The 24,593-nt window shown below is 39.1% G+C and overlaps 2 protein-coding genes across 6 annotated transcripts in view; both read right to left on the bottom strand.

The window, feature by feature from the left end:
- Positions 1 to 9,175, bottom strand: part of snx14 (sorting nexin 14) — a 67,782-nt gene extending 58,607 nt beyond the window's left edge. For all 5 annotated transcript variants that reach the window (XM_056247110.1, XM_056247192.1, XM_056247317.1 and 2 more), the window contains exons 1-3: positions 9,022 to 9,175; positions 8,517 to 8,658; positions 8,186 to 8,306 (exon numbers count right to left, since the gene is read on the bottom strand). In XM_056247110.1, coding sequence (XP_056103085.1) covers positions 8,186 to 8,306; positions 8,517 to 8,653 — 258 coding nt within the window. In that variant the 5' untranslated portion in view covers positions 8,654 to 8,658; positions 9,022 to 9,175. The remainder of the gene's footprint in view (positions 1 to 8,185; positions 8,307 to 8,516; positions 8,659 to 9,021) is intronic.
- Positions 9,176 to 15,631: 6,456 nt separating this feature from the next.
- On the bottom strand, positions 15,632 to 18,104 carry cnr1 (cannabinoid receptor 1). Its single transcript, XM_056247673.1, has 3 exons — positions 17,998 to 18,104; positions 15,769 to 17,251; positions 15,632 to 15,733 (listed from the first exon to the last, which is right to left on the bottom strand). The coding sequence occupies exon 2, from the start codon at positions 17,225 to 17,227 to the stop codon at positions 15,797 to 15,799; it is 1,431 nt and encodes a 476-aa protein (XP_056103648.1). The 5' UTR covers positions 17,228 to 17,251; positions 17,998 to 18,104; the 3' UTR covers positions 15,632 to 15,733; positions 15,769 to 15,796.
- Positions 18,105 to 24,593: the final 6,489 nt, after the last annotated feature.

Raw genomic sequence — 24,593 nt, 5'->3', positions numbered from 1 at the left:
CCGATGTTTTTCGCTAGTATCTCAGCGAAACCACCACCAAAAATTCGGAAACTTATATCGTTATTTTCAGTTCGACTAGACGGTTCCAACGAGCTCGCCGAGATATTTGCGCTTCACGGGCGCTTTGGGGGGTGCTTTTTTACGTCGTTAAACATTAACCATTTTTGACAGTATTGTTATACAGCGTGGATAATGTGCACAATTGTGTTACGATTCAAAAACTTCATTGTTCATCAGACGAAACAAAAGCATTTAATTTTCACATGCGTGTAAGCCAAGGCGGCGAGAAAGGCAAGATTGCATTAAAAAAAAAATACATAAAAAAGTAATATTCGAATAGTAACTTAAGCTTTCGATTTTTTTTAATATTCGAATTATATTTGGATTTCGTTCCCACAGCCCTACAGTACAGGCATTAAAAGAGTCTCCAGTGACATCTCAGGTAGTACAATCTTATCCAAGTGCTTGCATTACTTTTAATTAGTGGTCAATGGAGGTTTTTAGCTGATATAGAGAGCAGGTCATTCAATATATAATGCAGACCAGCATTGTACACAATATGAATGAAATGAAAACTAAACACTTATTTTAGACAATATATGCTCCAAATTCACAGAAAAAAAGAGGAAGATTTTGAAAATAACTAAGCAGAGGTAACAATTTAGCCTGGTTCTACCAGACTCTCGTACATTTCATTTGTACAGAGAGTCTGGCACCGCTCCATTGACAATCGTTAACTTCCTTGTAGGCAGGTACTCTATTGAAGTCTAAAACTATTGGATCTGCCCAGAGTCACTCTGGATCTGCCACCAATCGCTAACGTTTGCTCGTGATGTATGTCGAATCCCGTGGGGAGGAGGGCCACAACATCATGGCCAAAACAAAACTAAGCAAAGATTGTTCATGCTCCGGCTTTAACTTCTTAATATTCGGCAGCGTTGCTACAACGGACCGAATGGCTTCGCTCGCCTCTTTCTCCGCTGCCATTACTGAACTACAACTCAAAATGACGCACGACGTCATCGTTCTCAGCCACTCCCTCTGTTCGCTGATTGGCCCTACAAAAAATTGATCGGAGAAAACCAAAGTCTACAGCAGAATCCCAGACGTAGTACTGAAGGAAAATGAAATTGAGCGGAAGTGCGTAGGAGGGCGGAGCCAGGCTAGTAACACTTATCCAATTGGTCAAGTATTGCCCAGGCTAATATATCGGTCCACAATATATCCAATATATAGATCCGGTCCTCGAATCTGATTAGCTTCTACCGGTATCATATTGCCCATTTATCTCTATTTATTATATTCGTGATCTGTTGGTGGAGCCCAGCTAAGACTTCGAAGCCTGCTCAAAGTCCTGTCATGCCACAGAATACCACTAATAGAGTTTTACATTATATTTGTCCCACATTTTGGTACATATTTGATAATATCATGCAAGTACAGAATGAGAATGAAATCTGTGAAGAGATCCAATGCCGAGCCAGCTAGAAGAAACTATTAATTCAGTCTAGCTACAGAAACGTGACTTATGTTACATCTTAATAAGGAGAAAAAGTGGCTGAAGGTCATCTTGAGTCTGAGCTGTCTGTAGAAGAGGGTTTTTTTTAAAGTGTACAGTAGCAAAATTATAGATTTTACTGGTTATGGATAAGACCATGCAAGCTGAGATCATACCAATGTGGGTTCACGTGTGATGTGTGGGATCTAATGCTCAACAGAGATGTTTAAAATTATGGTTGGTTGATTGAGTGCAAAAAAACATGGGTAGGCTTTTATAGTTTGGTGGAAGTGTCGTAGACACACAGACAAATAAAAGAAAGACCATGATATGCCTGAAAATTCCCAATATAAGCGGCGTATTAAGAGGCTTAATGGTAAACTGAAAGAGCTACCAGCACAAAAAAAAGGAGTTAGCAATTGTTAAGTCCAAGGACGTATATTTATGTAGTTTTATTTATTTATTTATTTGTTGTGTTTGTGTCTAGATGGTGCGTTTTAGGATTTCTGCTGCTATTGCATGTACTTCACCGCCTCTATCATCCTTTTAATTTCCTCACAGCTCAGATAATACAAGTAATTACTGTTCTTGCTACGGGTGATTTACGAGGACACATGGTGCACATAAACACAGCGGAGACTGCATACAAACAAATTCCTTTCTCTTGCCTTAAGATGTTGCATTTCCCACATTGTTTGCTTCAGGTTTTGTTGAAGTTGTTGCTCAAAAGTTTTTCAGTTTTTCGGATTAGCATGGGAGTTAGGGAAGGGAGGGGATTTTACTCTTTACTCAGTTGTTTTTGTGAAAAGAGCTGGAGGCGGGTGACTAGTCTCTCGGCTTTAATGTTGCAAGCACAAATCTTACACTTGTGCCGTAAAAAGATGCAGACTCTCAAGGGACAGCATTTGGGAGTGAGCTATGTTAGCTCAGTTACTGTGTGAAATGCTCCCCCAGTTTCCTCTCAGTGTCCAGCTGCCAGTTGCATAAACATAGCCAATGTGTCTGTGCCGTAAGTACTAGTATGACCAACTAATGATTAGTCAAGGGGAAATGAGTGTTACTGCTTGGTTTCAAATTAAACCAATCAACGTTTTTACATACTTGACTTAAACCAGTTATGAACAATGCGATGACAAACTTGTAAGACTAGTCTTAGCAGTTTATGCAACCAGCCCCCATGCGTGTGCAGTCTAAGCCACACTCAGATCCAGACTCTGACTCTGACCAGGAAGAGGACAAGATGCCTCTGCCTTCCTGCCTGAGATCATCTGGGGGCCCGATGGCCCAGGAGTGAGTGGAGGAACTCGACAGCGCCCCCTCGCGGTCAGTAGCAGTACTAAAAGTGTTAGGAGGATGGAGAGGAAGCTAAGATTTATTACAACTAATTACCATACTTAAACTCAATATATGAAGAGTTCAGATGCAAAAACCCTTTAAGACCGTCTGACATGTTATCTTTTAAATAAGCATTTTTTTATCAGGCTTCTATGTTTAGGTTCAGTAATTCCCCTTTAATGGCAATGAAAAGGTTATTAGTCAGTCATTGAAATGCCTTATTTAAAAAAATAATTAAAAAAATTCACTTTGGTCAATTCATTGGTATTTAAAAAAATGTAACTGTCTAAAACTTAAAAAAGTCAATGTGTGCTTTTTTTGCAAAAACCTCCAAGTCGACCTCTTTGGACAACAAGACATTAAAAAGTTGCAAAATCACTATAGATGCAACTGGAAACATTGGAAATGAACATCCAGAATTCAAAATGTAACCATGAAGAAACTGATCCACACAGCTGTGATGCGTGTGACGGCCACGTCCGTTTCTGTCAGTTTTACAGCAGCACAAGGAACACTGTTGCGTTTACTCGTGATATCAAGCTCGGCAACCCTTCTCATTCCCACACCGGGATTCATCTTGAAATCATATGATTTGATTCGCGTCTTCGGATTCGTTTCTGTGGACTTAAGAGGATTGTGCTGGCCAAGGGAAGTGGCGTTTAGTGGTTTCTCCCAACGAACCGGTATTTCTGAATGGGCTGACGCTGGGATTTAGCGGATTTGAAGCGAAAGCATTTGATTAACGTATACTATGTTCCGGAGAGCATTCACTCAATACCATGATCTCATTTTTGACGAAGGAGGCGTTAAGCGGCTTTAGCATCTGAACTCTTCATATGAGCTAAGGATGGAGGTGATCCTGTTAAAAAAAAACTAAAAAAACACAACAAGCAAAAGAGCATCCATCCATCCTCTGAACAGATTGTGCTATGTAGGGTCACTGCGGTGCAGGAGATGTCTCGGCCTGAAGGAAGGGAACAGCCTGGACAGATGGCCTTAGATGGCATTAGAGTGTTAACACTCACTGCTGAATATCTTTGGATTGAGGGAGAAACTGAAGCACTTGGAGGAAACCCATGCCAACACAGGATAACATGTAAACTCCACACAGTAAGGCCTCCTGACTCAGCCAGGACAGTGCTACTCACTGAGCCACAGTGACACCAGGCAAAAGAGAAGTCACATAAGAGTCTATGGGTTGTCTTGGAGAGATGATAGATCCATTCGCTCATTGACCACGACGCAAAATGATATCTGGGAGTTGGAGATGTATAGTAAGTAGGGCTGTCGACCAAAACGCAAGAGCAGCAGCGCGCACACCGCGGTCAAAATTCAAAATAGTTCAACTTTTGCCGCTGTGACGATTACCAGCGGAGGCCAATAGAAACGTTTTGGCATCCAAAAAGTTTTGAAAACTGGCGTAGCGCCGCGCATTCCGAGTCTTGTCTGAAAGCACCGGATCTAGCGTTACGTTTTGAGTGGATGACGAGCGCGAGACGCCGAAATGGATGCCAATAAGATTCTGAATTGAAAGTTTAGTTTTAAAAAGTTGCCAAATGGTCCCATTGACGAGACCAAAGTGATCTGTGTGTTTTGTCGTAGTGAACTGAGCTATCATCATCGCAGCGCGTCCAGTCTGAAATACCACTTGATGATGGCCAAACACACACACACACACACACACACACACAGCTGATGCGAATTCTCCGCCCCCTCGTCAATATCAGGACCTCGTCAGTATTTCTTTCACCCTTTTATTGATGGACAGTGTTACATTGTGTGAGAGATTATTTGCTCCAAGTGAAAATGTTTTAGTGTGAAATTGAACACAGCTTGTCAATGTTGTCTTCAAAAAAAAACCATTTGCACAAAGCAAGCCGATCCACTTTTTCATGTTAAGAGCATTAAAACTAGAAAAAAATAATGGGACAAAAAGAAATCAAGAGACATTTAGAATAGATAAAAATGACATTAATGCGATTAAACATTTTAATAGTTTGACAGCACTAATAGTAAGTGATCTCAAAGTCACAGAAAGACCGTAACAAAAGTAAAACTGATTGGTCCAAGGTAAATTCTGTTAAGAAGAAGGCTGGAGAAGACTCTGGCGGACTGAACAGAGAGGCTGATGTCAGCATACATTAAGCACTCTGGGATGGAAATGACACTGACCTCGATGAGCAGGGTAACAAGGGACCACTTGTTAGGATATGGCTAAAGGCCTAAGCCATGACCTAGTGTCAGTGGTGACTTGAACCCTATGTGAGAGACTAACAGCAGGTCAGCTTACCCAGCTGCATAGCCTTACAGCACTCAGGGGGACCCCTGCATGTCAAAGGCCCCTATGAGAGCCTGTATTGTGAGAAAAATGAGAAGAGGGAAAAGGACTGTTGGAAGAAAAAGAAGCAAGGTCAAAAATCTGTGAAAATCCCAACTCAAGAGACAACTCCTCTGGGAGTTTATCTCAGAAGAGAGATATTGCATCTGTAATTTACAGGCACTTCCCCGCTGTGCAATCGAAAATACACACCGATTACAGAGGCGGAGAAAGGAATCCAGCCACAGCCACCCATCATGTGGACAATGAGAAACTCTCATTGTACCTGGTGGCTCTCTGTAGATTACTGGGTTATTAGTGTATTGGCAAATTGATCCCTGTTGTTGCAGACCCATATGCAATATTCTCTGTTGTTCTACTAGAAGCAGAGTTTTTTTAGTCTGTGGATTGTAGTAAAGCTGCAGAACATGGTGCAGTGAAAGAATGACTCGTGCATTTGTTCCAGGGCAGCGAGTCTACATTTAAGTGCTAGGAAAAAAATTATAAATGCGGGTTTTTTCCAGGGCACCAAGTCTATATTAAAGTGCTAGGGGGGGGAAAGGACGGATGGGGAGGCCCGTATAATAATGTCCTTAAGTTCAAGAAAGGAAAAGATGAGTGCATCCCACTCACCATGTCTGAGGTGCAGGGGGAACTTAGGAGTGAGCCTGGGGAAGAACTCACCCTTATATGGGGTGAGGGGGGAAAAGGAAAGCTCCATAAAATATTGGTTATTAAAGCATTAAGCCCCTTGAAGCATTTTGGTAATTTACAACGGCTTCGAACGCGGCTCAACCAATCAGAATCAAGGACTGGAACTATCCGTTTTATCATTTGTAATAGCATTTCCTGGATCTTTAATTTCAGTCTGCGAACATCTACCTTTTCATAATATAAATTTTATTTCATAAAATTAAATAATATTTTTACTGTTTATTCTTGTGATTTATATATGCAATATGGGTGTTATTCCAATTGTTTAGACGTTACGATGACAAATGTAGCAGTTACGCATAATCAAATAAAAAACAAATGGTAGAATAAGCAGTGCTTTTACGGTCCATTCATTGCGGACGACAAGCGAAAAACCCATGTTGCGCATGCGCACCTCGATCCTGTATTCTTCAACATGTACGGCAAAAAGCACAACTCTGCTGTGCCGGTAACACTTTACTTGAAGGGGTGTGCATAAGACTAACATGACACCTTCATAATCATGACATGACACACGTTATGAATATGAAGGAAGTTTTATGCATGTTTATGACTACTGTCATTAAGTGTCATTCGCTCAATAATGACATTTTGAATGCAAATATGACATTGTTTGAGATGTCTTTGTTATGACACCTTGACATAAACCAATACATCATAACCTGTCAGTGTCTTTGTCATGACAACTTGACATTACTAAGACAACACAACCTGTCATAAACATGACATAGCAGATTAATTATCAAACTTAAGAAACCACTTAGCTTTATTGGTTAACATTACATTAAACTGTCATGTGGTTGGTGTTGACATTGGCTGTCATGAGGCCATTATAACTGTTTAATGACAAATTCAATTTGTACCACTGTAGTTGAGGTCACGAAAAATATTCATGACACAGTTATAATGGCCTCATGACAGCCAATGTCAAAACCAACCACATGACAGTTTAATTTAATTTAATGTCAAGTTGTCATGACAAAGACACTGACAGGTTATGATGTTATGGTTTATGTCAAGGTGTCATAACAAAGACATCTCAAACAATGTCATATTTGCATTCAAAATGTCATTATTGAGCGAATGACACTTAATGACAGTAGTCATAAACATGCATAAACCCTACTTCATATTCATGACATATGTCATGTCATGGTTATGAAGGTGTCATGTCAGTCTTATGTACACCCCTTCAAGTAAAGTGTTACCGCTGTGCCTTTGGACGTAAATATGCTATGCCCGTAATCATCTACGTTACATATCAGACATGGACCAATTAAAATCGAGATATTACTGGACATTTGCGTAGCTAACGTCATTACACCACAGCTAGCCTACACGCCTAATCCCCGGCAAATTCAAAGTCAAAATGACAGCACCGGCCGTGATCGCAGAGTTAAGAAATTTTTCCTATTAATTCAAAATCTGAGTTAATAGCAAGAGGGAGGTCTGCGCCAGCCTTAGATGGACTAGTGCAGCAACTGAAGGCCGTAAAGACGAGTTTTACAAAGTTGTGATCGACGTCTTCACGAGGAAAGAGCGCCGGATGGATTTTATGACAAATAATCTACCGATTGGTGAGTCCAAAACTATATTGCGCTTAATATTGAATTGATAAATGTGGTTGAATTAATGCAAGCCATTTGCCTTCATATTCAATTGAGCAGTGTGTGATTTCACTTTTGCTGACTGACAAACATAATTGGCCGCTGTGCAACAATTAAGGATTAAGAATGGTTGCATTCTGATGCTGGAGTGGACATTAACTACCGGTGTGTGCCTGTGTGTGTGCGTGCGTGCGTGTATGTATATATGTATGTGTGTGTGTGTGTGTGTGAGAGATAGAGACTGTGAGAGTAACGTTACACGATATACATCCTGATTTGTACATTTCTTGTTATGCTGCGCTTGTGCGTAACGTTTACTGTTATTACGTATATTATTAGCCTAAACAATAAATCAGGTAATCTGGCTTTCATAACTCAGTGCCTAGCCTCTTTAAGACATCACCGCACGCCACTGCTCCCGTGTCAGAAAGATGAAGACTTGTGTGATAATAAAGCATTATCAAGAGCGGGGAGATGTGGTGTGTATGTCATGCATATTCTGTGGTTGTTTTCAATACATCATTTTGGTTGTTTTGGCTGCATATTGTTCACATAATGCTTGAAACATAGAACACCGGAGTAAAAGGCTACCACTCTGCAACTTTTGATCTCACTCAGGTTTATCACTTTGTGTAATTGAACAATCTCTTCTAAAAGACTCTCATTGTTGCGCTCCTGACTAGACACTTCTTAAATCCTAATGGACACACTTACTTTCCTCTTGGACCTTACAGAGATGAGGATATTCGGCAGCAGGTATTCTGGGCTGAGGGAGCAGTAGAATGTGATCACTCCAGCCAGAAACGACCAGAAAACCATGAGAATATGGAGATACCTGGAAAAAGTGGCAGGACATGCAAGCATGTTTACTGTAAGCATGTGGATATATTTGTTAATCACCAATCTTAATGGATCAATTGTATGTAGAGCTCCTGGAAATGTGTTATTAAAAGTGGCACAAAATTAATTTTTGGAGCAAAAACCTTGATTGACATTATAAGTGGAATTGAGGGAGGGAAATAACATGCTCCAGAAAGCTACTCACTGGTTGAGGATGATGGTGGAGGAGATCATAAAGGTGAAGATACAGAAGATGACAGGATATTGACGAGCAACATCCTTAAACACATCTAAGCGCAGACCTCTTCTCACACACCCCAGAAATGAGTGAGGGTCCGACATTATATCTAAACAAGAGAATACATCTACTGAATGATTTCGGTAATTCATGAATTTACATGGTATAATTCCAAAACAATTAGGCTAGGCCATTTCCAAAACATTGTAATAACACACGACACATCTATATTGTATACACACTAAAACGAATAGTTTAATTTAAAATGTAATATGGTATTCACACATGCCATGGTGCTTTTACTTTTTGTTACTGTCAAATCAAGACAATAATATCAGATGTTAAACTACAGTGGATGATGACGATGATAGTCTGGTAATCTCAGCTAACCTGCAAATGTGTAAACAGTGTAAACAACACGAAAACATTTGCTCTTAAACGTCAGTTTAGTGCGATGTTGTAATTCTCTCACCTCACAGATGATGCGCACGTCTGATATAAACTCTAGAAACATGTCAACACATCCTGACACTAATGTTTTGATCATCCATCTGATCGTTTCACATGATCAGATTATTGAGCTGCACTACCGGGTTTAGCATGTAGCGTCATCCCGAAATACCGTTTCAAAATAAAAGTCCGGTTGAACGATTAACTTACAAATTAACGCAAGTTAATACTGTTTCCATTAAAATATCATTGTTACTACCGTTAGTGTTGCTGTATTATCATAATACATTAATATGAAAAGGGTCAAATATGTGATGTTGTGTGTCGCGATGTTGTGTGGGTTTTATCCATAGACTGTAAAAAAGGTTTTATCTAGTATTGAAACAGACCACTGATTCTTGAGATATGAGACATGTTTAGAAGTTAGTTTTTTTATTATTTAATACTACATTATTATAAACTGATATATTTGTAGAAAAAGATCTCATCTAATGAACCATGTGAACATGTTTTTCTGAAAATATTATTTTTTTCTAAAAATGTATCCTACATTTGATTTATTCACCTCATGACAATTTGTGTCAACTCCATCAGTCGCATTAAAAATCATGCTATTTTATTTGGTCCATCCAACAACCGTGTAAAGTGTGTTTACTACAGCTATAAGTGAAAAAATACATTCTCTAAAAAATGTTTTCCTGGGTTAGGATTATTATGACCAATCCAGTTCAATGTCCTTAATTCTCTACCCTCCTTTTTAATATTAAACATATTTAAATGTTCTTTGGTAAATCAGACATAATATCATAGGCTAGTTCAGTTGATGTTTTAATATTTTAACACAATAAATGTAAAAAAGAATAAATATTTCTTTCAAATTTAACAGAAACCTTCATACTGAGGGAATTGACAAAAACTGACGGAGTTGACAAAGTTAGTTGGAACTTTGTCAACTCCGTCAGTTTTTGTCAATTCCCTCAGTATGAAGGTTTCTGTTAAATTTGAAAGAAATATTTATTCTTTTTTACATTTATTGTAATGAGTAAGTTGTCTTAATTTGTTGTCTTGTTTTTCAGTTATTGTAACCTTCAAGGTTACAATAACTGAAAAACAAGACAACAAATTAAGACAACTTACTCGTTTTTAAACTAATATTTCATTTAATACAACAATCCTTCCAGTGGTTTGTTTCTCCTTTTAGCGGTACATCTCAGTATGAGTGTAATGTTAGCTACATTTCATTTGTGCCGACCTGCATGACTTAAGCAGTGCGAAACTGGCATGTTTGCTTTCTATGAAGTCCATTATATCAGGGTTTGCTATTGCAGTGATCTCATGTGAGTGACAGGTTGTAACGAAATACAAATTATTATTTATAAGAAGAACTGCAATATTACATAAAAAATGAGGATCATCATTTTTGAATTCATGGTGACAGTAGATGTAAAGATTCTATAAGAAATGTAAATCAGGCCAAATATAGAAATAAAATGATGAAACAACATTAGAATAATTTTCCATATGCAAAAAATAAATAACTTACATTTTATTTTAAGCTGACGTGGTTACAGTACATTGTACTGAGTAATATTAATTAACTATAATAACTACAGAGTTACGGTAAGGGATTGGGTTTGGTTTAGAGTTACTTGTAATATGCATAATTTACTGTTATTACTATAGTAAGTACATGGGTAACACTTATAATAACTGCATGCTATAAATAATTATTTAAGCATTAGTAAATAGTTAATTCATCATTTATAAAACATTAAGCAGTTTATAAATACAGCTAATGCTTAATTCTTGATTTATAAGCATATATAATGTATTTAATAATTGCCTTTTCATACTTTATGATCAATTTATCATTTCTAAATTATGTATTAGATTATTTACAAACCAGTTATTTAGGAGTTGTCAGTTGTCCATACGAATGATTAATAAACTATTTAAATGTACATTTATAAATCGTATTATTAAGACAGTAATAGTTACTCAGTGTGGTAATAAATGCTTTATTAACATGTATTTCTACTGTAATTCAGGTAGTTATTAAACATTTAGTAGTAGTCAGTTAACTATTTTTGTGAGCTCATCTAAAGTGAGGACTATTTATGCCTAAGGAGATCTAAAGGCTCAGTTATCTTCTAAACAGAAAAAGGAAACAAACTGAAACTGAACATGTTTCCAGCTTCACCACATGTTGTACAGTCCAGCAATTAAGTTTTTTCCTCAGTTGAAGCTGTCTTAAAGTCTGACATGTTGTGACCGCAGAGACCTCAACATTAAAACTTTCAGTCCTATGTGAGATTCATAATGAGAAGGAAATAGGAAAGGGGTCCTCAGAGTTAAAGATGACCATGACATTGCCTGATTTATTCAGAATTATAAAAAATCCTGATGGAGTTGAAGACACATAGGAAACTTCAATACTAAGGCTTTTTTTTTTATGGAAAATTTAATTCAATATTTACTTTTTGTATATTGTTTGATATATAACAGATCTCAAATTACAATTTTAAATGCATATTGTTTTATTTGTTGCATTTTTAAACACTTTATGGCAGTTTTACATTGTGGCCTCATGCTGAGGACATTCATAGAGCTTGTATTTAAAATAAAACTAAAGAAACTGTTTAAAAATAAAAGCAATGAATGTCCTGTATCCAGATTTCCATTTAGAATTTTCTTTACTTTTGTAGTTTTTTTTTTTTTGGCGGGGGATGAATTTCTTTATTTTTAACATAAAGAGGGCTTTAGTGTGTAAGATATGTTTTGTCCCTTATCTCAAGAATCAGTGACCAGTTTATAATCCATAAAGTGGTCATCATAATAACTCATAAATCTGACTCTGGTATGTTCCCGCTGTGGGTCGAGCTATTAAAGCATCCACCTCTTCATCAGACTGTTTCTTTCAACCACTTCCAGTCACACTCCCACATTATATCTACATATATGAAAAAATCATCATATATATATATATATTAAATGAATGGAGATGCTTATTCATCAGAAAATCTAATTTTCCCACCTCACCGTAATATGCTGTTTTTGAGGATTCTTACAAACCCTGTTACGGAAATTTGAGACATGCGTGAATTAATTGTAAATGCTCAATCTGTGTAATTTGGATATTTTGTAGCACACTATGAAATACATTTAATGAAGTACTTAAAAATAGAAATACACCAGAATAGGTAACCAACAGGGTTCCAGGTAACAGGGGAAATTTAGCCTGAATTAACCTGTCAAGGTAGGCCTATGTTCATTTTATATTAAATAATAGTCTTACATATATAACGTTGTTTTTCCTTTTCTGTTTCTTCAGCAAAGAACATGGTATTTCTGTCTTAGGCTTTAAATGGTGTCTAGGCTGGAGATTCTCAATAACCCCACAAGGGGGCATCAGCAAACCAAGGAGGCTGCAAGATGAGTTCAAATCATTTCAATTCAGTTTTATTGAAATCTAACAGAATATGCTAAGATGCACAGTCCATCTTAATAATAATAATATGCTGCTTACCATTTATTTGGAAAGTGCTATTGCATCCTCTAGATGATCATTGACAGCCCATAACTTGCATAGAAATACTGCATGTCTTGCCTGATGTCTGTCTAAATTCTGCAGAGGTATTAGATATTTTAGATACATCATTATTAGATCAAATTTTTAACTGACATCCAAGGAGATTGAGTATGAATTTACATTGCTTAATATAGTAAGTAAACAACCTTGGACAACCAACTTTATGTTTTATATTCATATCTATCTGTCAAAGCAAAAACGCCATAAACCAATGAGAAAGTTTACCTTATTGAGGTATTTCTCAAGAGATATGGTACAAATTTGGGGGGGGTCAAATATGTGAACATTTGATAAACACTGTTACAAAGACCGCAAACTCACACTGTCCAACTAAAGGAAACACTGATCACCGTAATGACGACCAAATATTTTCAATAAAACAACAAGACCTAAACCTCTGTTAATTCTCAATAAGAACTTCTATAGCCGTATGGCTGAAATAAAGTCAATCTGGTTAGTAATTAGTGAAGCTGGTAATGCTGTTTATGGAGTTGTTTAATCTTGAGAGATTTAATGTCTTCTTTTATCTTCAGTTGATTTCATCTAAGGCTGTGGCTGGAAGTCAGTTGTAGTTCTTGTGTTTCTCTTTCCCTCATTGATTATGCTTGTTACCAGCAGGTGTTCATCACTACTGCTCAATCATTACTTAATTACTCACTTTATTATCTCATTAACTTTAACACGGATTCAGAGTTACTTTAACTCTCTGTAGAGTGGGACCAAATGTTCTCTGAGCAGTGTTAATCTAACTCTGGGGATTTTGCTGTAGATAGTGTTTATGACCACTAAGATTTGACAGAAATTTTGTGTTCCAAGGTTTTTGCTCAGAACAGTAAGCCACGTTTAGCTGTTTTCTTACAATGGTTTCTGAGAGTGTGTGTGTGTGAGAGAGAGAGAGAGAGAGAGAGAGAGAGAGAGAGAGAGAGAGAGAGAGAGAGAGAGAGAGAGAGAGAGAGAGAGAGAGAGAGAGAGAGAGAGAGAGAGAGAGAGAGAGAGAGAGAGAGAGAGAGAGAGAGAGAGAGAGAGAGAGAGAGAGAGAGGTATGAGTAAAGAGTCTTAATGTAAAGATATTGTCTTTCACCTGGGTTATGTCATCCCTTCACAGATAGTGGCAGTGGATGTGTTTATAACAACTGAGAGGGAAATTTGCTTCTCTCTATGGTTGTTCTGGTACAGTAAACATGAAGTCACGTTAGTGTTTTTCAACCGCGGTGTTTAGTACATCCTCCATCACTGGCCATGGAGCCAACAACACCCTGCTGTTACATGGACTGAAGCTTCAGGAGATGAATATCACGTTTTTACTTGCTATATCATAAGACTACACATTTCTGAGATTCCAGAGAAGAAAAAGAACATTTCAATCATGATGTAAGTTTAAAATGTTCATCTTAAAATGTGTTATATTGCTGTCCTAATGCTGTTACAGTGGGATAATGTGCCAGATCAAGTCATCATATATAGAAAGTGATAAAAAAAATGAATTCTTAAAATTATTCATAGAAATGTGTTGCCTCCGTTCTAGAAAATGACTCTTGTGGCCATGAATCTGTAACTATCCACAAGAGGGAAACAGAGACATTACCAACATGTGCAATATGGCCAGACTTTCACTCTGTGATTTTGCCAAGTAAGATGTGTCCCTGCGTCAACATAATTAATTGATCCTGGAACAACATTCCTGTCTGAAAATGTAATCCTCACCATAACTCTAACCCTAAACCTAACCCTACCCACGAGTTATCCTTAAAATCAGAGAGAAATGATAGGTGAATAACACTGAAGTACAAACACACAACCCTGGTTGGAAGGTTTATATAAACTTGACATAAACTGTAAACTTGTCCCTCAAATCTGATTGGTTGATTGAAAACAAAGAAGTTGATCCAGGAACATGTTGCACTTGGTGAAATCAGGTTCACCCTTTGATTCCATAATGATGTGACATATAGTTTTAAATAAAAGTATCCCGGCATACACAGTTTAGGTCAGAGCTGACTTTATTTAAAAAAAAAAAAAAAAAAAAACCTTGCAATGGAAATTGAGATACATAGGTGTGCAAGCAGCTTCACTTCGAGACAGACTTTTAGGGGACAAAAGCCACTGTGACGTTTTATGATTTTTAACTTTCAATACTTAAGTAGATTAATTTCAGGTAAAATGTACCTATACTTTTGAAAAGTGCAAACAAAAAGCACCACCACACCATATCACGGTTTAAGGAATATCACTGAACAGTTATGATATTTACATTTCAACTGCTTGTTAATTAACTACAAGATTAAATACTAATTTTTATGAACACGCTGCGGGACGTTTTTTTCTCTGGGCTTTGTGCATGTTGTAAAAATCTGTTCCACTTCACATCTCAGAAAAATACATAAGCAGAATGACAAAATAAAAGGCTTAAATCCAACACGGTTATTTCTGTCACTGTATTATCTGTGACGATTACAGGCCATCTTGTAAAAAAAAAAAAATGAAAATAGTCCTTTTTTTTCTGATCCTCGCGACATTAACAGAAAAGTCTCATGTGGACCAGATACAGTATATATCTAAAAACAAGATTCAATGCATTCGTTAACACTTTTCTTGCTTTCATTATTTATGTCCTTGAGGAGCAACAAAATCTCCTTCTCTCTCATAATACTATCATTTCCATTTATTTCATTGGAAAAACAAGACATCTCAAAAACAGAGAGACTTTTATCTTTTACCGCTCATCACAAGGATGATGGATACTCTAAATCACCACAGAGCTTTACAACATATTTACATAGATAACAATGTGTGTACACACACACTCACACACATTTGAATTCATTCTTACACGGTTTTCATATTGAAAAGATCATTAGCCCCTTATTCCCATGTGAGAAGATATCATAGTTCAAAAACCAAAAATTCAAAGTATAAAAATATAGTCAACTTTCATAAACCACACACACAATATCCACACATATTACACTTAAATATAAGGGAGAACAACAACAAAAAAGCCCCAACAGAATTACTCAGTGAGAACCTCTTATTTTTGATGAGGGGGGGGGGGGGGGGGGGGGGGGGGGTTGGCACTTAAGCAATGAAACGTCGTAGTCAACACTTCGTCAAACCAGTGGTAACTTAAGCAGCTTTGTGTTTTGAACTTTCTGCATGTAACTTTCCATGACCGCCAAGTACACAAACATTCTTTAGTTGAGCCGTACAATCAAACGGCTTCCGCCGAGGTCTCCGCCGAGACGGACATGGTCAGTTTGGCTATTTTCACAGTGGTCTTGACACAGCTCTCGGCGGCGCGGTGCGTGTTCCTCTGGCCGTCGGACTCCAGGCTGTTGTCCAGCGTCAGGGTCGAGCTGGAGGAGCTCCTGCAGGCCTGGCAGGTGGTGAGGAACGCTCTCCGCAGGTCCTTACTCCTCAGGGCGTAGATGATCGGGTTCACCGTGGAGTTGAGCAGGCACAGCATACTGCAGAACGCAAACACTGTCTTAATGTTGTCGTCCATCCGCCAGAACAGATCGTACACCATGATGGCCAGAAGAGGCCCCCAACAGATCACCAGCACCACCAGGATGAGAACCAGGGTTTTGGCCAGGCGGATGTCCATGCGGACCTGATCGGGCCTGGTGGTCTGGACCTTGGTGCCGTCGGAGGAGTGTACGACCAGGCTCTTCTGCGACGTGCGCCTCAGCATCCTCACCGCGTGGTGGTGGGCCTTCCAGAGGATGTACATGTAAGCGTAGATGATGAACAAGACCAGAACGCTGGTCACGCCGATCCAGAACATCAGGTAGTTCTCGTCGATCAGCGGGAAGATGTCGGAGCAAACGGAGTTGAGGCGTTTGCAGTTCCAGCCCAGCAGCGGCAGCACGGCGATGATGACCGAGATCGCCCACATCACGCAGAAAGCGATCACGGCTTTGGTGCGCGTCACGATACGCCTGTACGACAGCGGGCGGTGGATGGAAATGTATCGGTCGATGGCGGTGAGGAACAGGCTTCCCACAGACGCGGTGAACGAGGCCGTCACGCCGCCCAGCTTGAACAGAAAAATGTTCGGACTGTCTTTGCGGTGAAAGACGTGAAAGTCCAAGAAGCTGTAGACGAAGATCACGCTGCCGAGCAGGTCTGCGATGGCCAGGCTCCCGATGAAATGGTACGAGGGCCGGCAGCGCAGCGTACGGGACTGCAGTATCACACACAAGACCACGAGGTTCTCCAACACCGTAAACGTCCCCAGCGTGAGAGACAGCAGTGCTACGGCCAGCTGTTGGCTAGGAGTCAGTATCATGAAACACTCCATGTCCATAAAGTTCTCCCCGCACTGAAGGCTACTCCCATCTTCTCCCAGGCTCCAGTTCCCGAACACATCAGAGCTGTTAGTGGGGTAAAAGGGGAGACCTTTCACGATGAGCTCCTCATCCGGTCCCACTTTGCCTGCGAAAGGGCTTCTTCGGTAGGCGGCAAACGGCTTCGGCCGGGGGTATCCGCTTTTGGCGAAGTCTCCGTCGATGACGTGGTCATCTAGGCTGATGTCGTTCGACCCGATGTACTGAAGTCCAGAAGTGATGGTTCTGAACGTGGTTTCTGCCACTCCATCCAGAACGGATTTAGCATCGGACTTTGAGGCAGGGAACAGCATGGTCAAAGAAGCTCTTAAGGAAACCTATTGGATTAAATTGAGAGAATGTTTTGTTCAAACATGACAGACTGAGTCATATGGATCCTCATTATTTCAAGATAACAGAATATTGAGCTTTCGAAAGCTCGATCGATGCCTCACTGAGCACAGAAATAAATGCCCTCTCAGACGAGCCATCATAGGGCTCTTGTATTTTGCGCTTGTTGTTTTCCTTGCATGGATGGGCACCTGGGGATTATTACACTAAGAGACGGGCTTTGAATAATTGATGCCTGCAGCTGACAGACTCAAGCTAAAACACCATAGTCATAAAGCAGATAACAACTTAGGACGCAACTTTATATTCTGGAGAAAACGGGTTTTTTTTAAAACTCATAATTTAATATGCAATTGAAAATGAAATAAAAGTATTAAAAAATATAGTTAGAATTTCGAATACATTATAAACTCAAGCATATATAGACTGCAAACATTTAATACACTATCACCTGTATGCTAATTTCACTGTGTTTTGAATCCTTGCGCTGCATCAGATCATGAAACAAGTTTAAATGCCGTGTCTGGATTCACTGTATCGCAGCACGTGAATCGCGATTCATTTATGGTAAAATTAGCACACTCACTGCGAGGCGCGTTTGTTTAAAAACAGCGAACTTTTTCTGTTTGTGCTGAAATACGCGATGTCATAGAGGTCGTGTTATCCAGCGTTAATACCGCATAATAAAAGATGAAATTGATCAAGTTGCTAGAGTTGAGAAATGCCGTTTTACCTTCACATAGTTCGCGCAGACTGTGTTCCTCGCTGTATGAAGAGATGAGCTGATCTCGCAGTGATCCAGTGAGTGAGTGAGAGATGCTCTGGGTTTGTGGAAATGAGGTGCTCTTCTCCTCAGTGCGCATCAGAGCCTATATGACGCATCCCGAGTCACATGACCACCCACAGACACGAGCATCTTTAATGTCAAAAATGAAAATAACTCAAAAGTGTAATGTATGTGTGCTGAGAGGTGGTTATGTTTTTTTCGGCATAGCCTGCCTCCTGTTTGACTTGTTTCCAATGGTTCATCCATAAGAATATCCAAGAATATTGACTGCGTGAATGGTTTTAATAATTTGGTCTCCTGTGCAGAACTCTTTATTATTGCTAATTAACATGCAGAATTATGACTTTCTTTCTGAATCATTTATGAATGAATGTATTAATGAATAAATGGTTTCATTTATTTATGAAACCATACATGAACATGTGAATATTTGACTGCCCTCAAGGATTAGTGTAGGATTAGATCTCTAAAATGTTCATGCAGTTTGCCTAGTGTAGTATGTAGTAATTAGGAGTACATTAGCAGTCTGTTTCAAAGATAAATATAACCCGTTATTCAATGACTTCACCCAGTATGGAATACCAAAAGCTTCAGGTTTCTTTTTTAAACCTTCTAATTGTTTATGCTGTCAAATCGATCAATCGTGATTAATTGCATGTAACATAAAAGTTTTTCTTTACGTAATATACAGTAGTCAACATTTGAAGTGGATCAAAACCTTTCATCAAAGTTATACATAAATGTTGAACAATACCCGTTCTTGTCTCAGGACAACTTTGATTAACTTTATTGATCAACTTCAAATGTTGACTACTGTATGTGTGTATATTATTATATTTATATTATATGTTTGTCTGTCATATGTGTGTGTGTGTGTGTGTTTGTGCGTGTGTGCGTACACACACACACACACACACACACACACACACACACATACACACACACACAGTCACAGACATTCAGTTATTTTGGTCTTAGTTTGATTTTCATTAGTTTCCTGATTCCAGCCCCTCAGTTTGTCATTATCACCCTTTCCTTGTATTTAAGTTGCAGTCTTTTCAGTTCTCATTTGTCCGGTCTCAAGGTTTTGTTTACTTTGATTACCGGTTAGATTTATCTTTATCTAGTTTATTAAAGACTGTTTGCCTGAATCTTCATCTTCATGTGCTTTACCACAACTGTTGTTAACACACACACACACACACACACACACACACACACACACACACACACAGAGAGAGACTGGTGCACAGGTGCGCATGTGCACCAAAAAATAAACAATGTGCAGCAGAAAACGTGGAGGGAATAAGCGCAACATTTTTGGCATTTTTTGGGGACAGAGACACATTTACTTACTGGACTAGGATTTTTCTCCGTGGTAAGATAGCAGTCATGATGATAAGTGTGTTCATTAATTATTAGGGGTGTACGGATCACAGTTAATCCATGGTCCGTGTGGACCAGGTGCCCCACGGTTCGGCACGCATGTGATTCGCGGATTAACTGCTAAATTTAACCATCATAGAGTGAAAGTTCATTGTCTTGCCAATATACACTCACCTAAAGGATTATTAGGAACACCTGTTCAATTTCTCATTAATGTAATTATCTAATCAACCAATCACATGGCAGTTGCTTCAATGCATTTAGGGCTGTGGTCCTGGTCAAGACAATCTCCTGAACTCCAAACTGAATGTCAGAATGGGAAAGAAAGGTGATTTAAGCAATTTTGAGCGTGGCATGGTTGTTGGTGCCAGACGGGCCGGTCCGAGTATTTCACAATCTGCTCAGTTACTGGGATTTTCACGCACAACCATTTCTAGGGTTTACAAAGAATGGTGTGAAAAGGGAAAAACATCCAGTATGCGGCAGTCCTGTGGGCGAAAATGCCTTGTCGATGCTAGAGGTCAGAGGAGAATGGTCCGACTGATTCAAGCTGATAGAAGAGCAACTTTGACTGAAATAACCACTCGTTACAACCGAGGTATGCAGCGAAGCATTTGTGAAGCCACAACACGCACAACCTTGAGGCGGATGGGCTACAACAGCAGAAGACCCCACCGGGTACCACTCATCTCCACTACAAATAGGAAAAAGTGGCTACAATTTGCAAGAGCTCACCAAAATTGGACAGTTGAAGACTGGAAAAATGTTGCCTGGTCTGATGAGTCTCGATTTCTGTTGAGACATTCAGATGTTAGAGTCAGAATTTGGCGTAAACAGAATGAGAACATGGATCCATCATGCCTTGTTACCACTGTGCAGGCTGGTGGTGGTGGTGTAATGGTGTGGGGGATGTTTTCTTGGCACACTTTAGGCCCCTTAGTGCCAATTGGGCATCGTTTAAATGCCACGGCCTACCTGAGCATTGTTTCTGACCATGTCCATCCCTTTATGGCCACCATGTACCCATCCTCTGATGGCTACTTCCAGCAGGATAATGCACCATGTCACAGAGCTCGAATCATTTCAAATTAGTTTCTTGAACATGACAATGAGTTCACTGTACTAAAATGGCCCCCACAGTCACCAGATCTCAACCCAATAGAGCATCTTTGGGATGTGGTGGAACGGGAGCTTCCTGCCCTGGATGTGCATCCCACAAATCTCCATCAACTGCAAGATGCTATCCTATCAATATGGACCAACATTTCTAAAGAATGCTTTCAGCACCTTGTTGAATCAATGCCACGTAGAATTAAGGCAGTTCTGAAGGTGAAAGGGGGTCAAACACAGTATTAGTATGGTGTTCCTAATAATCCTTTAGGTAAGTGTACACATTCAAACGATTTTAAACACTTGAACGGACACCTACACACAAAATTATGTAAAAATACCCGTCTCGACAAGTATTTTCTCAGTCAGTCATGAGTGAACAGTTGAGAAAGAAGCCGGATGTGTGTCAGTATATTCGGTCCGTGCATTCGGTCTTAAAGTGACAGCAGCCTAATATTCCTACTGTTGTCTGTGTCATTAATGTTAATAAAATAAAAAAATACAGCTTTAACAAAGATGAACCTATATTTACCTACCTATATGCTGCATGCCTGAGGGGATTTTCATGTCTCAATATAATCAAAAACCAGATCCTGCCTGTCAGACTCTCGCCTCTCATCTCGGATGCACATTCACTTGCCTAAGATGACAACAGAGACTGTTGACTCAAAGCCAACTGTTGACTTGTGGATGCAAACAGCAAATCGCAGGCTTTACCAGGGAGAAAGAAGCAGGCCTACATCATCATCTACCATGTTCGAGAGAAAAGAAGAGAGTGAGGAGAGCAGAGAGGAGGAAAGTGATGAGGGCAGGTTGTAGGATAAGTGTGACCTTTATTTATATAGCGCTTTATACAATACAGATTGTTTCAAAGCAGCTTTACAGTGAAAACAGGAAAATAATGCATTTCGGATGTTGTTCAGCTGAGGTCAGTTCAGTTCAGTGTTGATTCAGTTCCATCGTAAAGATCATCAATTAATAATTTAGTGCTTATACAACAGCATCAAAACTGTCAGATCAATAATATTGTTGAAGTTTTTTTCTGGCCAACAAAGAAGGACGGTGTGATTATGATTCAGGCTCCATCACAAGTCAGAAATCAGATTGTGGAACGGTAGCATTCAAATATTCATCCAGTTTCTTTAGCTTGAAGATGGGATTCTTTAACGCCGGTATGGAGCTGGTCATAGGTCTGTGAAGACTAAAAAATACTGTTTAATGTCATTTTTTTAGTATTATTTTTCTTTATTCATTTTCATAATAATTTCATAATGTATTTTGTGAAGTCAGAGTATGTTTGTACATGTGTGCTGAGCAGAGAGCGGGTAGAGTTATATTCTGCTTAGAGGTGTGTGTGCAATGCCACGTTCACTGAGAGAGATGTTCCACTGATGGTGATACATTAAATGTGTACATGTTAAAGGGATGTTTCAACTGATGCAAATGTACCACAGATGTATACACTGAAGAAATAGTTTCTTAATGTGGGAAGTGGATTGTACCATGTGTATACACAGGTATACGTTCCATTTTAAACATAAGCAATATGTCTTTCTACCTTACAAGGAAGTTGTATATAAGCTCAATCTTACTGTACCACCTCAGATAAACATAAAGGCATGATGGGGTGAGAGGAAGGAGAAACTGAGGCATTAGGGGGTGAGGGAGGAGAACCAAAGAGTTATTTTGGTGTGATTTACTTGCAATTTGCAATTCTCTGCAGAATGTAGTTTTCACCAGGAAGTCTGCAGTTGAACACTGTTATTAAAAAAAAAAAAAAAAACTTTTAACAATGTGGGCTGATGGCTTTAAAAAGCAAATACTATCGATTAACAACCTAATAGCTCACAGTCAAGTCAAGTCAAGTAACCTTTATTTATATAGCATTTTTTTACAATACAGATTGTTTCAAAGCAGCTTTACAGAGAAGACAGGAAAATAATGTTGTAATAATATTGTTAAATATAAAATTAAATGTCCCCAACTAAGCAAGCCAAAAGCCAATGGCGACAAAGGCGAATAAAGGCGAAAAAGGCGACAGTGGGAATGAACCAAAACTCCATCAGTGACAGAATGGAGAAAAAACCCTTGGGAGAAACCAGACTCAGTCTCAGTTTTCCTCTGGCCAACAAACGAGCTGTGTGTGATTATGATCCAGGCAGCATTACAGGTCAGGAGTCAGATTGGATCAGTACATTCACAATATTATCCAGTTCTGGTTGGAGGTCGGAGTCACGCCGGTATGGAGACGAGTGTGTAGAAGTGTCCATGAAGCCTTCACAGGGCTGATGAGGCTGGCACTTCAGGGATCCGTTGTCGTCGTGTCTAGGCGCAAGTCCACCATCTGATCTGGATACGGCCCGGGTCCGGCTGATTACAGTTAACCTCGGAATAAACAGAAAGACTAAAATTAGTGTAGATGCCATTCTTCTTATGATGTAACGAGTACATCAGGTGTTATAGGAAGTGTCCCCAGTTCCGACTGACCTAATCTATGCAGCCTAATAATCATTTAACTGATTTGAATAATAGGAAGGTATAATGTTCTATGTGAATGCCAGGTTTAATCTAGATTTAAACTGACAGAGTGTCTGCTTCCCGGACAGTGTAAGGAAGATTGTTCCAAAATGTTAGGAAGTTTTGGTGCCAAATAGGAAAAGGATCTCCCGCCTGCAGTCGATTTTGATATTCTAGGTATTATCAACTGGCCGGAATTTTGAGATCGCAATAGACGTGAAGCACTATAATGCTTTAAAAGCTCGCTCAAGTACTGCGGAGCTAAGCCATTTAGTGCTTTGTAAGTAATCAGCAATATTTTAAAATTTATACGATGTTTAATAGGCAGCCAATGCAGTGTTGACAGAACCGGGCTAATATGGTCATACTTCCTGGTTCTGGTAAGAACTCGAGCTGCTGCGTTTTGAACTAGCTGTAGTTTGTTTATTAATCATGCAGGGCAACCACCCAGTAGAGCATTACCATAATCTAGTCTTGATGCCATGAACGCATGAACTAATTGTTCTGCATTTGTTAATGAGAGCATATGACATAATTTAGATATATTTTTCAGATGGAAAAATGCGGTTTTACAGATACTAGACACGTGACTTTCAAAAGAAAGGTTGGTATCAAAGAGCACACCCAGGTTCCTAACCAACGACAAAGACTTAACAGAGCAGCCATCAAGTGTTAGACAGTATTCTAGGTTATTACATGTGGAAGTTTTTTGTCCAATAATTAGAATCTCTGTTTTTTCAGAATTAAGTAGTAGGAAATTAATTGTCATCCAGTTTTATATGTAAGCTATGCATTCCGTTAATTTTGTGAATTGGTAAGTTTCGTCAGGGCGTGAAGAAATATAGAGTATCAGTATAGAGAGTATCATCAGCATAACAGTGAAAACTAATTCCATGTTCCCTAATGATATCTCCTAATGGTAGCATGTACAGAGTGAACAGCAACGGTCCTAGTACTGAGCCTTGTGGTACGCCATACTGAACTTGTGATCGATAAGACGTCTCTTCGTTCACTGCTACAAACTGATATCGGTCAGATAAGTATGATTTAAACCATGCTAATGCAATTCCACTAATGCCAACATCATTTTCTAGTCTATTTAAAAGAATGTTGTGGTCGATAGAATCAAATGCAGCACTAAGATCGAGTAACACTAATAGAGAGATACAACCACGATCGGATGATAAGAGCAAATCATTTGTGACTCTAATGAGAGCAGTCTCGGTACTATGGTACGGTCTAAATCCGGACTGAAAATCCTCGCAGATATTTCTTTCAAGAAAGGAACACAGTTATGAAGATACTACCTATCCTAGTGACAAAGATGAATTAATGATATTGAGAAGAGGATATATGACCTCTGGAAGCATCTCTTTCAGTAGTTTAGTCGGTATAGGGTCTAACATACATGTTGTCGATTTAGATGATTTAACGAGTTTGGAAAATTCTTCCTCTCCTATACCAATGAATGAATAAAAATGTTCCTCAAGGAGACTACAGTAGGTATATGTTTAAAGGTGTATAAGTTA

This window comes from Rhinichthys klamathensis, unplaced genomic scaffold (assembly GCF_029890125.1).
Source record: "Rhinichthys klamathensis goyatoka isolate OS25496 unplaced genomic scaffold, OSU_Roscu_1.1 h1tg000001l_1, whole genome shotgun sequence".
Taxonomy (NCBI): Eukaryota; Metazoa; Chordata; class Actinopteri; order Cypriniformes; family Leuciscidae; genus Rhinichthys; species Rhinichthys klamathensis.
The sequence above is the reverse complement of the archived record's forward strand: the minus strand, read 5'-3'. Positions and strand labels throughout refer to the sequence as shown.